This window comes from Dermacentor variabilis, chromosome 1, assembly GCF_050947875.1.
Source record: "Dermacentor variabilis isolate Ectoservices chromosome 1, ASM5094787v1, whole genome shotgun sequence".
Classification (NCBI taxonomy): Eukaryota; Metazoa; Arthropoda; class Arachnida; order Ixodida; family Ixodidae; genus Dermacentor; species Dermacentor variabilis.
In genome coordinates, this window is record NC_134568.1 from 205,834,866 (window position 1) to 205,852,499 (window position 17,634).

Sequence of the window (17,634 nt, forward strand, 5' to 3'; positions counted from 1 at the left end):
CGCAGACGCCTCTATGTAGTCGCCCGAGACACCCACATACAAATGCGGATTCTGCCAAACGGGCGATCATGATATAACGACCAAAGATTGTTCAGTCAAACAGATGGCTATCAAATCCCGCTGCAGCCGCAAGCGCCGACAGCAAGCATTCAACGACACCGGATGGAAGGGACAATGTCATTCCAACGAGCAATTGGTTCTCATTGCTGCCTCCCCCCCCCTCCCCACCTGAAGAAGACACAGTAACATTAACACATCCTGACATCGCTCACTACGATGGCTCGTACAGCGACATCGTCAAGCAGGCCAAAGCACGTGCACAACGTGACACGACTTTGAGTAAATTGACTGATACGACAGCAGACGATCTGACGAAGCTGGATCAACAGATAACTCAGCCCCAAAAGGAAGTCACGCGCCTCGCCCAACGAAGAGTCATTCAATTTAGTCAAAGTCGTGTCATGCTGTGCACGTGCTTTGCCCCGCTTGACGATATCGCTGTACCCGGAGTCATCGTAGTGAGCGGTGTCAGGATGTGTTAAGTGGAAGCTATAGCTCGGGCTCAACTCCGACGCGCCTTATTCAAATACATGTAAAACGCAAAAAATGCTTTTCTGAGATAACATCTGAACCAATTTTAATAAAATTTGTTGAATTTGAGAGAGAAGGTAAATTCTAGTGAGTGTTGGAAGCGGAATTTCGACTTAGGGCCTGAATTTTGTTAAAAAGATTTTCAAAAATTCGAAAGTTCGAAAAAAAAATTACCGACGATTACGTTACTTCCTAATGCGAAATCCTAAGCGCAGCAAATAAGCTGTTTCACCTTTTCGATAGATTGAGGCAAAGAAATCGAGCAACACATGTATGCGCTATCACAGAATTTTTTTTTATTTTTCACACGTATTCCTTTAACAAAGACTCCACTAGGTAAGCTTCTGCTTCGGCGGCACGCACCTCTGGATTCTGACGGCGACGGCGCTGGGCCTCTGCTCTGGCAGCTCGTTTAGCAGCAGCAGCAGCAGCAGCAGACGGAGGACTTCCATCGGTCGTCTCGCTCATGGCTCAGAAAGAACTGGCAGATAATTTCGCAGTGGCGAACGGCAGCGGCAATTTCGGCTCGGGCGGTGCACATATACAGATCCGCCGCCACCGATCTGGCTCTCTGATTGCCACCGCACAGGGCGAACGGCAGCGGCAATTTCGGCTCGGGCGGTGCACATATACAGATCCGCCGCCACCGATCTGGCTCTCTGATTGCCACCGCACAGGGGTTGCATTGGAGGAGGAGCGAAGAAAGGAATTAAGTTCGAGCCGGCGCTTTGACAACCGGAGACTCGCAGGAAGAGGGGGGAGGGGGGCGGCGTGTACACCCAGCGGCAAACGATGGGGGCAGAAGCGCGCGCAGCAAGCGGACAACACGATAAAGGGAGGAGGGAAGAGATAGCAGCGACTGACTGATGCCGCTGACGCCGATAGTGAGTCAACCCCAGCTGCGGAGTTGGTTTCAGGGACAACGCCGCCGATGCCGACACGTTATCTTGACTCTCTAGCGGCGTCAGCGGCATCCAGCGGTATCAGTCGGTCGCTGCTAGCGCTGGGGGGATGAAAGGGGGGCGGAGCTGGTTACGAGGCCGACGACGACGCGGAACCCAGGAACGGACGCCAAAGAGCTGCGCTCTAAAAAATAGAATCACGAAGTTTACAAGTTAATAGCTCTGCATTAAAAAACAGATATCGCGGTGTTCTGTAAACTGCATCCATTATATCATTGAAAGCGGACAAATTCTATATGTTAACTTACATATTACGTGAATTCGTTAGGTTGTATACAAGGTTTCTGCAAAAGCTGTATTTCCATATTACTAATTCTTTTTAGATTCATTTGTGGCATATCAATTTTGTCTGCTTTAGATGTACTATTAGATGCACTTCACATAATTGTGGTATCATTTTTAATTGCTGAGTTACAGCGTTGTGAACTTGATAGTGTCGTGTTTTGAAAATTTGCGATTTTTGCCAACTTTTAGCAAAAAATAAACAACCTAAATCAAGAATTCGAAACCAAGAGTCACTAGAATTTAAATTTTTCCTTTAAATGCAACAAATCTCGCCAAATTTGGTGCAGTGGTTGCCGAGAAAAATGAATTCTCCTTTTACATGTATTTAGATAGGAGCACCCGGGCTAAAGCTTCCTGTTAATATTGGTGTGTACTTTGCCGACTGTGACTTGGTGTCGTTTTCACAAGATCCTTTGCCTTCCGAGTCGGTATGGACGAGAGCGCGGCTTGCAGTCACTGCGATGGCGAGGAGACTACAGAACACGTACTGTGCTACTGTCCTCGATAAAGCGCGCACCGGCTGTCGCTAGCGGCCGTGCTGGCACGCCTTGACGACAGGCCACCTTCAGAACAGACAGTCTTGGAATGCCGACATGAACTGTCGTCACACCGAAAATCGGTCAAGGTTTTGTTGACCCTTTTACGTGGCAGTGGCCTGCTAGAAACACTATAATGATCCCGTCCTTTTCCTTCACGCCTTTCCTTTGTCCCCGTACTTCTTTCCGTCTTTACTTCCTCTTTCCCTTCACCTAGTGCAGGGTAGCCAACCGGAGGCTTTAACTCCGCTTAACCTCCCTGCCTTTCTCTCATTTGCATCTCTCTCTCTCTCTCTCTCTCTCTCTCTCTCTCTCTCTCTCTCTCTCATTCTTGCTCGATCCGCCGGACGAAATACGACACGTGAAACAGACGTGTCGCACTCAGTACCTGCATCCTCCTCCTCCTGTGTATCGACACAGGCCAAGCTGAGCCCGGCTGAGCTTACCCACTTAGCGGCCTGGTAACTGCAAGAGCTATTCAAGGTGCTGCTGGTCAATCTCCCACCGCTACAACGACTGCTCGTGCAAAAGCAACGCGACAGCATTGTGTCCTGCAGTGCAACTGCCAAGGGCATGTCAATAAAGTAGGACAGCTTCGCCATCACCTTGCCATGGGAAAGCTCTCCGCTTGGTGTGTGCTCCTACAGGAGACGAACTCGCTTACGCGCGTCCCCAGATTTACTGCATATGCTTCCTCAACCATCCCTGATCAATGCTGCAAGACAGCGCCGGGGCGCCCCAGGCAAGGCTGCACTATATGTTGTGACCTCTTATCCTCAGACGCAAGTGCCCCTACTGTCATGGTATAACGAGTGGCAAGAAATGGTAGCAATGCTGGTTCGTCTCCTGCGCACAAACGGGATTGTGGTGTCATGTTACGTGCGTCCGTACAGTGGCAGTGCTCCTCGACTGCGGCTAGGGTGGCTAGCTCATCTTCGTTGAACTCACCATGGGTTCTCAGTGCTGATAGGGGGAGACTTGAATGCGCCTCATCAGTCGTGAGGCTATATACATTTCCTCCAATGCAATATTATGTAAGGAACGTTTACAAACGCGCAGGTTGTCCTTTTGAATACCCCGGACACTTCTACTCGCCGTGGTGGCTGGTGGCCGTGGGACCGAGAAGCGGACTGTTGGGGTAGTAATCGCCACCCCTTGATAATCGTTTTGTCCGCGGTCAGCCAATGCCGACTTCGCCGTCGATGCTACGTTACCAAATGAGATTTATTCCGCAAGGAATTGAAAGCCTCGATCGCGGCTACACCGTCTGACCCGTTGCAGGTGTTAACCACAGCGTTGCAGGACGCCACACAGTCGGACTGGCTGGAGGCGAACCAACCATCCCCGAATTTACATATTTTGCCTCTGTAGGCAGCACGCCGTCGTGCAGAACTAGCCTTAAACCGAGAATCGGTCGTCGCTGAACTTTATGTGAACCTAAATAGACTCACCGCATCAGCCTGCCGCTGCGAGCAGCACCTCTCCCGGGAACAGTGGATGGACTGGTGCGCGACGCTTGGCCCTCTTTTTCGTCCGCCTCGACCTAGCGAGCGTTCCGGAGCATGGAATTAGGCGGTCGCACGCCGGACCCAGCAGCCAGTATATGCCTGTCTTTTTGATGTACGCAGAGCCAGTTCGCACCAGAAGTAGCCAGGTCTTTCTTCCCAGAGTACGATCTGGCGTCGCCACGATTCGACTGTCCGTATAACCTTCCTCCAGAAGCTGGCGCGACTCCCAGTCAGTCAGACATGGAAGGCATGCAAGCGCCTTTTATAATGGCATAGCTCCAGGCAGCCATTGACCAAGCAAAAATATGCAAGGCGCCCGGCCCAGATGAGATTTCTTATGAAGTGTTCAAGAAGACTGATGACCCTGCGCTGCAGTTGCTGCTTGACTTGCTTAATGTAATTTGGACGACCAGGGAGCTGCCTGAATTATGGAAGCATGTCGAGGTTGTGCCAATACCGAAGCCAAAATGGCCAACGGACAAGCTGTCTAACCTTCGGCCTATCGCCCTAACGTGAGCGTTGTGCAGTCTTCTTGAACGCATGTTGGCATCGCGCATCTCCTGGTGGTTGGAAAAGCATGCCTGGTACCATCCGGCCCAGATTGACTTTCGACCGCACCTGGGCACGGAAAATGGCCTAGACCATTTGGCTTCCATGGTGCTTGTGGAAAGAAGAACAGGCGGCATTCGAACCCTCCTCATCTTGGATGTGCGTTCATAAAGCTTATGACAACGTTAGCCACTCAGCGATAATTCGCATAATGCAATGGCTCCAACTTTCGCCGCGTGTCTGTGACTTTGTGATGTCTTTTTTGTTGCACCGCCCCTTCTGTATCCGGGTCGGCAAGGAAAGAAGCGGACATTTTGTTTCGAAGCTGGGTGTACTACAGGGCTCGGTGCATGCTCCGATACCGTTTAACATTGCCCTATTGCCCCTCCCGTGCCAGCCCCTCCCCCCTCCTCACCGGTATTTCAGATCCCTTGTTCCTTCTGTACGTGGACGATGTGACAATGTGGACACTAACTGCATGCAGACCTGCCCTGAACAAGACCTCAGACTGGTGTACCCACATAGACTGACACTTTCTGCTACAAAGACTTTATTCATGTTCATCGCCAGTAGACGAGGTCGCCGTCGCCTCCTGCAGACACCGATTTGTTTGAGCCTAAATGGCCAAGCAATCACCACTGTATCAACAATCCGGGTTCTCGAAGTCGAACTGAACGCATCTGGCTCTGCGACTGCGTGAGTTCGCTCCGCACGTCGGAAAAGCGTTAATACCCTGCATTTATCCGCCGCATTTCTCGAAAGAACGGCGGTGCTTGTTCTCGAATGGCCAGCGTTTTGGTGCGGTCGATTCTTCAACCTCAGCTTGTCTACCAAGCTCAGTTTAAACGCCTCACGTAGAGATATAGAGAACTACTTCAAACCGCGAACCGAGAGGCCATGCGGACGATCACACACCTTCGTCGACTCACCGCTATCCCGACTCTTCAGGCGGAAACGCAGCTGAACACGATCGATGAAATCGTGCAACATTCTCGAATGGTTCGCCGCTTAAAGAGTCAAGCTGTAGCTGCTGCAGCGTCTTTAGCCGACTACTACAATCCAACACTGCCACAGCCTGTCGCACCCTTGCTACAGATTCCGCCATAGCTTAAGACCCAGGCCAGCGACAACCGACCGCTGACTCACATGCGACAGTCCAACCGTCAGGTGGCGCAGGAGCCCGCCCTCACAGCCACCAGTGACTCAGTAGCAGTATACGTACACGCAGCTATCGGTGACTGCGTTTTGCACACCAACCTCGTATTCCCCACGCTACCTGACGGGCAAAAGACATGCTCCTATATTACAGAGGTACCGCTTCCCTCTGTATTGGTGGAGCTCGCAGTTATACGGTACGGTTTATCAGTCATGATACCTCAGCTACATTGCTTGCTGCCGAACAGATTTCTTATGTACACAGACTCCGCGTAGGCTGTTCAAGAGCTACAAAAAGTGACCGGCTCCCTATATCTAGCCTCAGACGTGCACCACCTTATGGATTCGAGTACCTTTCCTGTTCGGGTACTGTGGACCGGTCGATCTGTACCTGCCCAACTGGGCGCAGATGCCGCCTGCAATCCAGCGGAAGTCCAAAACCCGCTGCCTCTACTTCGTCTTTCCCCAAAGGAAAGCTTGCTCTTGCAGGAACAATCACCCCGACGCTCCACGCGTGCACTCATCCCTCCGCGTGGATCGTACTTTCCCGGCGGCTTAACTCGCCGAGAGGAGGTTGAGCTCAGGACGATCCGCGTGGACGCCGCCTTGACTCCTGCCATCCATGCCACTTCGACGTCCGGTGCACAGCCTCCCCCGCTGGTTTCCCTTCTGCACATGCCCCAGCCCCAGAGACAACGCTGAATCACCTCCTGTGGACCTGTCCGGGCCTTCACGAGGCTTGCACCCGCCATCTGCGCGGCCTTGGATACTACCCAGGTGGATCACCTCACCTAACGCGCTGGATGCATGGACCTCTGTACCGACCGCTCTTGAACTTCATCCAGGAAACAGAGTTAAATATTTTTATTGAATTTATGCCTAGGGCATTAGGCGTCAACAGCAGCAAAAATAAAGAACACAATGCGCGGCGGGTTTTGTCCCCGTCGCAGATGGCTTTCAAGATACAGCGGCTCGGAGTAGAACGCCCCCCCCCCTCCCTACGATCCCCCAGAGATTTGAGCGCGACAGAAGACCGCGCTTCCTTCCCACTTTCCACTCGTGCGCGCGCGAGGTTAAGCCGCGATTACCAGCTCACCTGCGCACGTTTTCATATACAGCATACGGTGCGCGGCGATTTCATGGCCCTTGGATTTTATACGGAACCTCACGGCGACGGCGACGACAGAAATGTACCTGGAGTGTCCATATAATTGAATAAAAATTGACTCGCCATCCCGGCCCTGCGAAGGCGGATGTCCAGCGAAGCTGTTGCAAAACCACCACTACAACTTCTGAGGGAGATATGCGATGCTTAATTTATGGTTATGATGCTTGTTTTGAGCTTTTTCTTTATTGAAACGTATACTGCTCTGTGTATTGTATGGGTGATTTCAATGAATGTATGCACTGTTCACTTCAATTTGCTGAGCGACTGTAGCCTCTGCCTTTCAGTGGTATGAGATGAACCGTTGCATTTTTGCTTGCTTCGGGGGTATGAGCCATAGCTGATTATGGCAGGTGCTTCATTTGAGCTTGTTCTTCATTGAAACGTACGCTGTTCTGTACGTTGTAAGCATGATTAGAATCAATGTATGCACTGTTCGCTTCACTTTGCTGAGTGCTTGTAGCGATTGCAAAACGAGGGGGATGAGCAACTGTATTTTTGCTTGCTTAGGGGGGTATGAGCCATGGCCGATTATGATAATTTCTGATCACGGATGGACACGAAAAATGCCTACCACCGAGAGGCTAACAGCTTCGCTGTATAAATGAAATATTGCGCAGAAATGTACATAGTGTAGATTTGATTAGCTCTAGCAGGCTAGGTGACCGTTTGTCGTCGCTTAGTTTCGAAGGAGACGCCAATAGAGATCATAATCATCATCATTTGCTGCTGCATACAAGCTCTACGCTTAAGATGGAGGAGCTGCTTTGCATTGTTAAGGAGTTTCTAGGAGTTCCCAAGGTATAACTCGAGTACTCAAGGGCTTTAAGGCAGAGTGTTGGGCTAGCTGGAATTTAGAAAGAGACGTGCTCCAGCGCCTAAGAAAAATAAGGTAAGCAGTGTCTTCAATGGGACTGGTTGGTTCATCTTTAGTATAAAAACTGGAACAGCGCAACATAGGACGAGCCAGTAAAGAGCACAGGACAGAGCGCTGTCCTGCGTTTCGCGCTCTGTTCTGTGCTCATTACTCGCTCGTCTTGTGTTGCGCTGTTCCTGTTTTTATTCTAAGAAAAATAACAAAGAAGAGCATGGACAAGAGGACGACAGGAAAGGTACCAACGCTCTAACTTTGCTGTCGTCCTTTTGTCTCTGCACCTCTTCACGTTTTTATTACGCGCTGGAACATGTCTTTGTCCTACTCAAGGGATCTTTTAGAAATGGTGTGGGAGTCTCCAAACAGTTTAAAGAAGGGTACTGGTTTAGTCGAGCCTAAACGAGAGGAGGAGTTGGTGGCCTTCGTAGTTGGTGTTCGCTGTAGTTTAATTATAGGAATGGAAAGGTCGGTGTCGAGGGCGCTTTCGTTATTATGAAATGCTAGCGTAGCATAACCTTAAACAACACCATGTAGACTTAATAGAAAAATTCGAAAATAATGTTGAACGATATCACGAAAACGGGCGTTACGTCCGCAGCTCTGAAATCTTTTATTAGTATTTGGTAAAATTCTGAGCTGAGAAACTGTATTAGTCAGTAGTAGTCAGTAGCCTCTTGTCAAAAACTGGGCCCTTAATCAGAATGCTCTTTGTATTCGAGACGATTCGCAAAGCAGGCACCGGCCAATCGCGATGGCCGAGATATTGCCAGTAAAGACGAACAATCAATGATAAACGGTTCTTAATATTCAAAAGCTTTGTGAACACGGCCCCAGCGAGCTACTGCACCAAACTTCTAAAAAAAATGGTCTGATTCCTCCACGTGCGGTTTCCCGCCTTGTGCCTCCTATAGGCGCGTCGGTGGAATGTGTTTCCCTTACCACCTTGGCGCAGCCGCTGGCAGACGAACGGGTTGGCGACCGCACAGTGCCGGTCGTTCCAGAAGAAGGTGGCCGTGCGCCCCTGGCCCTTGCTGGGGAACAGGAACACGTCGCGCACCTCGACGCAGTCCTGCTGCGCCAGGCCGTCGTCGCTGGGCTGGGTGCCATAGCCGCCGTGACTGCTCCAGCCAGGGAACCAATCTGCGAGGGCCGCGTGGAGTTCATCTGATTGAGCCCGCGCACGCCACAAGTCCTCACCTCGCTCTCGCTTACAAGGTTAGGCCTGCAATGCCTGTAGTATATCCGCAGTGCATTGTGCAGCTCATCGAACGCACGTGCCTCCAGTACCTAAGATAGTCAAAGTAAACCTCCAAGTACTCGAAGCAGGAGCCCGAGGCCGACAGAAGAATACGCATTTGTTCGTGAACAATGATTGGCTACTGTCGCTTCAGTGACTTCGGCGTGCTTAACATGAAGACATAACTCTACAGACTACCTCGACCACTCACAATGACGTGGTGACTGTCCCAAGTGCTAGACCTTGCCTCCCGTGCTAGTGCCTGTGGTGATACTACATGCGTGTTTGTGACTTGTGTTAGTGTGTATATTGTTTGTTATTATTTTGATCTTGCTTTATCTTGTGATTATTTTATGAAAAGCGCATTTCAAGGTTTTAAAACAGCCGGCTTTAAAGAGGCCTACATTTCCAATGACAGTATAGAGGGTTGCAGCAAGTACAGACGCGAGCACAACAGAAACCCACAGGTCAACGCTGGACTTACAACTGAAGTTTATCGGGAATACATTCAATAAATCTCCGCCCCACATGCGTAGAAAACCAAGAACAGTAACAAGGTTTAAAATGATAGATCAATGCAAAAAAAAGCCTAGTAACACCCCCTCCCGACAAGTGCCACAACACGTGGATTAGCGTGGCCAATTTAAAAATTGAAATTCCTTATCAGTGAGATCGACCGAAGGTTCACTCACACATGAATGTGCACCAACTTTCTGATGTGGAACGTTTCGCTTATTTCTTTTTCCAGTCTTCTACGCTATCTCCCCACAATCGAAATACCATCAAAAATCACCGCCCTAGCACTCCGTACAGATGGTTAACCAGCGAAGCTGAAACGTGCGGCCCCGGTGTTTATCACTGGAATTACCCCGACGGTTCCTTAAACGATGACTTGGTAGGCGGACGGATCCTCTGTACGCAGTTGCTGCTTGCGTCCGGCTGCACGAGCTTGTTCTTGTGCCCAGGCTGCACCATCGGCATGGCCTAGACGAGTTCGTTCCCGGTTCTCCTCGCGGCGTTGCTGATCAAAAGGTGCCTGCTCCTAAGGAGTACGTATGACACGTGACCTACCAATTTCGGAGCCGGAGAGAAACTGCTGCGCGCGCGCTCGGCTGCCACCGAGAGAAACGACGTCACTACTGGCGCAGCTAATCCAACACGACCTAGATAGCACAAGGCCTCTTCACTCCAATTCATGACGTCGTGTTACCTGGCCCGACTGCTAGAGAATCTAGTGGGGATGCTTCCGAGTAGGCAACAGTGATTTTGACGTCACCACTTTCATCACGCCAGCCTTGTCAATGGAAATTTCGGGCCAGGTAGCCCGACGTTATGCATCTGAGTAAACAGGTCTTGTGCTATCTAGGTGGTGTTGGCTAATCGTGCGCATCTCTTTCTCAATTTTATTCCTCGCGCATGCGCACGGATTTGCGCCGGAGGAGTTTTCGGCGGACAGGCGACCGACAGACGGAAGGGTGGACGGACGAATCGGTTAGCCATATACAGCTTCGCTGTAAAACTGGTCGGTATGCGCATTTTTTACAATGCAAGGGCAAGTTCCCTCCTGTATCAGTAGAAAGAAAATTGCGGTGCTCATACATGCGCTCATTGATACTACGGCCCGCCTGGCCAACGTAGGAACGTCCGCTTGAGCGAGGTATGTGATACACGACCGATGAGGCACACTTATCTTGAGAAAAAAATGGTGTGCTTTGTTCCACAGCAATTGCTCACATCTTTCTTCTCCCCTTTTATGCTTTGCACAACCTTACCAGTTTGCTCGGCGCAGAAAACACCAGCGTGATGTCATTCCTAGTGGCCGCACGCTTGAGGTTATGAGAAAGGTCATGCAAATAAGGAATCACTACAACCTTCTTTTCATTTCAGGGATTCGTTGTCGTCCGCGGTTTTCACGGGTTTCATTTTCGTCCTTTTTCTAAACAAAATTTTCAGCCAAAACCGTCAAAAGTTAGGCCGGGTACCCTGCCTACGTTGACCTCGCCTTCTGAGCATCAAAAATCTCCTGCAATGAGTGGGTACAGCTCTTGCTTAGAGCATTCGTGAAGCACAAGGAAGCCATACCTTGCTAAATAATTTGGAGTGGGATGATTCGTACGGGAGGAGCGCTTTTTTTTAGATTTAGGGAAGTAACGCCAACATGACCATCACTAAAATTTAGTTTCCAAACCGAGAAATCCATTGAAGCTTTCTTTGCAGATTTCATAAGTGCACCTAAGATGCCGAGAAGACTCTTCAAAACACGTTAAAATCCTTCACGCATTTTATACTAGGCTATCATTGGAATGTAATGCAAAAGGATTAAAAGTTGGGCGAGTTGGTACGGTAACATGATCTTGGATTGTAGCGCGAAGTGACACGGACACAGATTAGAAGTAGACAGGACGAGCGCTCGTCCTGTCTGCTTCTAGTCTGTGTCCGTGTCCCTTCGCGCTACAATCCAATATCATCGGAATGTAACCTTAAAAGTCTAAAAAATCATCCACATACCTAGAAATACGCACAATTAGTTTGTCCTGTAGCCTGTTAATTACATTACTGTCAAGTGTGGATAAAAACATGATACAGTACAGGAGCAACCATAGATCCGATGCAAATGCCCTTTTTCTGAATTAGGACATCCATGTTAAAAGACACTTTAGTATTTGACAGGTAAAACGTGAGAAGTTCCATAAAAGAATCAAGTTACAGAGCGCATGAATTCATAAAGCCTACTTCCCCTTGTTCTTCAATGAGATCGCGTATAGCTGTAAGCAGGTCCTCGTGCGGGATAGAATAAAACAAGCCCTCAATATCTACAGACATCACATCATTGGCACATATCTCACTTTACTTCAACCTGTCCACGACTTCCAAGGGCATGTGACGTTCATTAATGAGCCTCTTTGACCCCAAATTGGGTCACTGGAATTGTGCAATTAGGTATGTGCCGAACTTAGCATATATAGTATATTATCATCAATTACTCACCCACCATAGGAGAGATTGCTAATCGCATTAACGTCGCCATGCAATGATCTCCAAAAGATAGATACACAGCCATTTTTTTTGCTGCTTCTTTTACATGCATCAGTGCTCGCGTGAGGAGTTCTGCGTCCACATTAGTTTGGCATTCGTCACGGGCATAAGCGCCTAGCACGCAGGTGGAGTCAAGTAGACAGGTTTCTTTCAGTATCTGCACTGTATTAAAGAGCTCTCTGAACAGAGAATAGTGTACTGAGTTAGTCCTGCACGTCCGTCGTTTTTAGCTTATCTTGCGGAAGCACAAGAAAGTCCAGCCAAGAAAAAAAAATACATTTAACCACGGATGCAGAGGCGGAAGACAGCGAGAAAGAGACAGAAGTTTATTTATAGAACAGGCAGACAGGTCGCCCTAAGCTGTTGCGCTCTAACATACTGCTTTGCACTGGGAAAAAGGGAAATGGTACGAAATTATAAGGATTACTGATGATGAGGAGAAGGGGAGGACTGGAGACGTATGTACTGGACGAATAGGAAGTAAATTTTGCCAGCTACTGGCGGACCAATGACCTTGTACACAACTGCGGTCTGTTTCTCCACCCGAGCCATGTTTTCAAGAGTCGAGCGAAAAGTTACGCATTAAAGACATAGTGCTAGCCTTTCTTTAGACAGCCAAATGACGTGTTCGAAGCAGGTTGTTGCTGCGCACTGCAAAGAATTAAATCGTGACCAAAAAATGAAATGAAAACTCGCGTTGTTATACTGGCTCTTATTTCACGAAGTAGACACAGAGGCGAAGGGCCTTTTTCCTCGAAGCGAACTTGCAAAATTGCTGCGTCGCTCCCACGAAGGCAGCGAGCATTGTTGTTCTCGTCAAAGCGCCGAGAGGCTACTCTCGCCCGCACCGGGACAGGCACGTGGCTTCGTTCCGCGCGCTGCTGTTGCACATGAGCGCGTTTGTGGCTCCATGTTGACGCCGCTAACGGTCTCCCGGGAGGGCAATTATGAGAGACCCGGTCTTCCCCGGCTCGTGCAAGCTAACGTTGCAGTGCATGAGACACCTCCTTTGTACCAGGCATGCAAGTGTAGAGGCACATGTTAAAAAGGCAAGAGAATGCAGCATCTTTCTTAATCACTGTGCGCACTGCGAGAAGGCAGGAAAACATTTTAAGTTGACTTATATTTAATTAGCTTAACTCGAATCCCGTTGCAAGTGATAAAAGGTCTTCCACAACAGCACAGCCAGGTTTTTCCAAGCCCTAATGAACTCGAGAAAACGACCAAAGGCTAATTAGGTTTCTAAAGGTCGTACAGGTTTTCCTAGATGGCGAGAGTGTGTAAACATTTACGGGAAGCTAACCAAGTTTTCTGCAAAGCATCAACAGCCAGCTTGTTTATTTTTTGTTTTTTATACCTATGCTTCATACAACGAGCCTTAACGTTTACGCAGCTAACCAAACAGAAACGTAGGCATCTTTTTTGACGGAATAACAAACGATAAAATAAGGAACATGGAAAAATATTCGGAGACTAAGCCGCTGTTTTGCTTTTATGTTAAGCGTGTAGTGTAAACACAGATTTAAAACGAAGCCAATGTATACCTTTATCACGTTACTGGCTTCGAGCTTCGCTCCTTCAATCAATTTACAGACAGCCCTTACGAAGCGAAACTCCGTTCCGTGCGCTACAGCAAATGCTGCTTACGAGCCATAACTGCCGACATGGCACCAGCGGAAATGGTGAACTAATAAGGATATAGCCCTAACCTGTGCTTGGTAAAAGTTGTTGTTCTCGTAAAAGTCACCTGTCTCTAAAGCACTTAATGTACATCAGCCTAGCAAAGCTCAGAAGGACACAAGAAAAGAAAAAAAATAGGAAGAAAGAAAGAAATGTCATTCCCGCCTTTCGGCTTACAGCACACGCCTTCAGTTGAGTATATATACGAATTGTACGTTGCTTACGTCAGCCGAATAAAACGCATGTTTTCCCCTGCATAACCCTTGCCTCCTTTTCCGTTTTTGTTTTTCTTGCGCGACTCTTCTTATGATCAAGTGAAAGGGCCTACCGCCCCGGAACCGCCAACGCCCCTTCAGCGCTATCCCCCACCTTTCTTCCTTCCCCTTAAAGAAATGCTGCTTAAGATATACCGCAGCAGAATGAAAAGAATGCGCCACGCTAAGCCAAAAAACGCAATTACCCGGAAATCTATTTTAGGTTTGCCTCTGCCACGCGATCGTCAGCGAACCGTCTGCTTTTGCTAGCCCGCTCCTCCTTTGCTTGCGCGCCGCATGGGTTTTGCGAGGCCCATCGTTTTCTTTTTAAAGCCGCTTTTATTCCCGTCCTCCTCCGATGTCGGACGACGATTCGACGTGCTGAATTATTTATGTCAGTGCGCGCGCCCGTTTAATACTTTCGCGTCGGTGCATTCCCTGGCGGCACACAGACATTGAATCGTCTCCTCCCTCTCTTATTTCTCGTTGCTGCTTCCCTTTTTGAGAGCCCGATAGGCCGCGAGATTCGTGGAGAAAGTCGCGATTCTGCCGAACCATTGCACAAGGCGCTGTTAAACACAGGGGCACGTTGCCCCCCCCCCCCCCACTCTCTCTCTCTCTCTCTCTCTCTCTCTCTATATATATATATATATATATATATATATATATATATATATATATATATATATATGCATGTGGAAGTTGGGGCAGCGCAACAAAGAGGAGGAAACATCAGCGACGAGAAACTAAAAAGAAAAAAAATACATGTGCGGCGTCCAAAGGGACGGCTGCGTTCCTGGGCCGCACGCACAGCATTCCACAACTTATTGCGGCCACACAGCACGATGCACACCACTCGCGCAGGTGGCTTCATTGCTTTGCGCGCCGCGTTTGAACTTGGAAAGAGCAAACGAAAACATGAGCGAACGGAAATGGAAGCTTAGAGGAGCGCGCTTTATGTGGCGAACAAACAAGTATTGCCGGCTCCCCGCGGCCATGCACGCTGCTTGGGATACGAGGACGCACTTGTCGCGAGATACCTTGGTGCATCCATGACGCTAGAGTGAAAAAAAGATTTGAAATATAATAGATTTGAAATAAATATATAAATGAAAAAAAAATGAAAAAGAAGGTATGCGGCGGCATTAACAAAGACAGAGTGTGACATGTATTCTTGCGTTATGCAGCTCAAAATTTTCTAGTGCTTGCTTAAAAGCCGCATGAAAAACGTTCTTTGCTGGTGCACTTGTTGGTGCTTTTATACTTGGCCATTATTTTCTTAACTCAGTGCACAACAACACGGTAATTAAATTCAGTGGTGCTGAAGCGCAAACGCGCTCGAGCTCCCGCGACGCATTTACTCATTTGTCTGCATGCGAACGCCGGGACCAGCCACAGCTCATGCAAGGCAAGCCGTGCCTGCAGGTGCTGTTATTCTATATGCCAGAGAAAGTAAACGTTCTTGTATTCAGCAAAAGAACTTGACGCGCAAGCCGAGAGCGGCGCATTGCCCAGTGGCTATGGCGTTGCGCTGCTGTGCTCGCGGCTTCGATACCGGCCACGGCAAGCCGCATTACGATGGGGACGGAATGAGAAAACGCTCGTGTACCGTGCATTGGGTGCACGTTAAGGAACCCCAAATGGTCAAAATTAATTCGCCCGTCGTGCCTCATAATCGTGTCCTTGTTCTGGCACGTAAGACTCCAGAATTTAATTCTCTGAGAGCGGCATTGGGCATTTTTTTACCTTCACTAACAGCACTTTCCCAGTTGTAACAATGGCAAAGTACAGAAAAGGAATGAAGCCTTGGATTACACGTGACCTGCTCAGGCGAATCAAGGCACGAAATAGGCTTTTCTCCCAGTTTATAAAATTTAAAAACTTGACAGTTCTGAAAGAGTATAAAAAAGTTAGAAATCAATTAGGTGCAGATATAAGAAAATCTAGAAGTCAATACTACGCTCATAAATTTTCAGATATCTCCTTTGACCCTCAAGAAACGTGGCGTACAGTCAAAGATCTTCTACAGAAATCAGAAAAAAAATATACCCACACAAATGACAATTGGAGGAACGGTTCTGAGTGGTAAAGCTCTTGCCAATGAGTTCAACAGACATTTTTTTGGCATTTGGAGATTTTCCTGCAGGAACGCCCAGTAATATTGGAAAATACATGGAATATAATCTTCAGCACAGCGTTTTCTTATATCCAGCTACTTCGGCAGAGATTATTGATATTCTATTACGTTTCAAAAATAACTGTTCTTGCGGTTTTGATGGCATTAAGGTAGCACCAATTAAAGCAATTGCTGACCTAATAGTTAACCTTCTTTGCGATATAACAAATCTAATCTTGACAACAGGTATTTCCCCGAAAAAATGAAGATGGCAAGAGTTGCTGTTTTGTTTAAAGGCGGTGCTGGAAATATAATTAGTAAATATAGACCTATATCAGTTCTACGGTTGTTTTCCGAAATCGTAGAAAAAGTGATTAATACACGGATTACTACCTATTTTAACAAACACCTGTTAATTTCTCCCAGCCAGTACGGATTTCAGAGGAAGAAATCAACTGAATGTGCCTTGCTCAGTATTAAGGATAAACTTATTAACAACATAGAAAATCAATTGTACACATTAGGTGTTTTTCTAGAATTCAGCAAAGCGTTTGATTCTATTAAACATAATATACTTCTTAGCAAACTACCGTATTATGGAATACGAGGCACTTCACTTAAATTATTGCAGAACTACCTTTCCGGTCGTTCCCAGTATGTTGTTATTAATAATGCCACGTCTAATTCTGAGCTAATAAAATTTGAGGTTCCTCAGGGGTCAATCCTAGGACCTACTCTGTTTCTTTTATACATCAATGACATGGTATCTATCCCACAAACCCCTTCTATTATCCTTTACGCTGACGACACAAGTGTATTTTTTTCTCGTGACAATTTAGGTTCCTTACTTCCGCGTGTAAACTTGTGCCTTATGAATCTATCTGACTGGCTTGTTACAAATGAACTCTCATTAAATGTTGACAAAACTAAATACATTGGTTTTACCCCTGTTAACAGACCTGTTTATATTAATACTGATATTGCATTCGAGTCGCCACCGTTAAAGAAGGTAACACAAATTTTTAGGTGTTCAGTTTCATGAAAACCTTCATTGGTCTTGCCATGTTCACTATATTAAGCGCAATATTGCACATTGTATTGGTACGCTTAACAAGTTTCGCTTACTGTTGCCTCGTTATTTGCGACGTCAACTGTGTTTTAATACTGTTCATTCGCGACTACATTACTGCCTGCTTGTTTGGGGCACCACTACTAGGTCTGACATGGAAAGCCTCCATCGATTACAGAAAGAAAGTGTGCGCTTTATTGAAAATCTACCACTACGTGAATCAACATCTGTATATTTTACGCAGAATCGCATCCTGGACATTGAATCACTATATAAACTGCGATTATCAGAGCTTGCATTTTCAGATTTCAAAATTGATCCACAACTCTTCTCTTTGAGGTATACCAAACATGAATCACATTACGAATTTAGGAGAACCAATTTCATCAAGTTTAAATGTAGGACGAATTACGGAACACAACTATTAGGTTGGCAAATTCCTAATTTGTTAAACCTTTATCCTGCTCTGATTGATATCATAGAAAACTGTTCCTCTTTGCCTGCTTTCCGAAACCAGGCAAAGAGATATTTCTTAAATCGTGTATAGACCAGTTAGAATGTTTTTCCTTTGTCTTTTTTTGTCAAGTGAACATGTTTGTCATGTGAACATTTTTTTT

At 47.5% G+C, this 17,634-nt stretch overlaps 1 protein-coding gene across 1 annotated transcript in view; it reads right to left on the reverse strand.

Annotated features, from left to right (window-relative positions):
* LOC142559151 (uncharacterized) overlaps positions 1-17,634 on the reverse strand; it is a 282,617-nt gene that overhangs the window by 84,217 nt on the left and 180,766 nt on the right. The window contains exon 7 of the mRNA XM_075670830.1: positions 8,565-8,765. Coding sequence (XP_075526945.1) covers positions 8,565-8,765 — 201 coding nt within the window. The remainder of the gene's footprint in view (positions 1-8,564; positions 8,766-17,634) is intronic.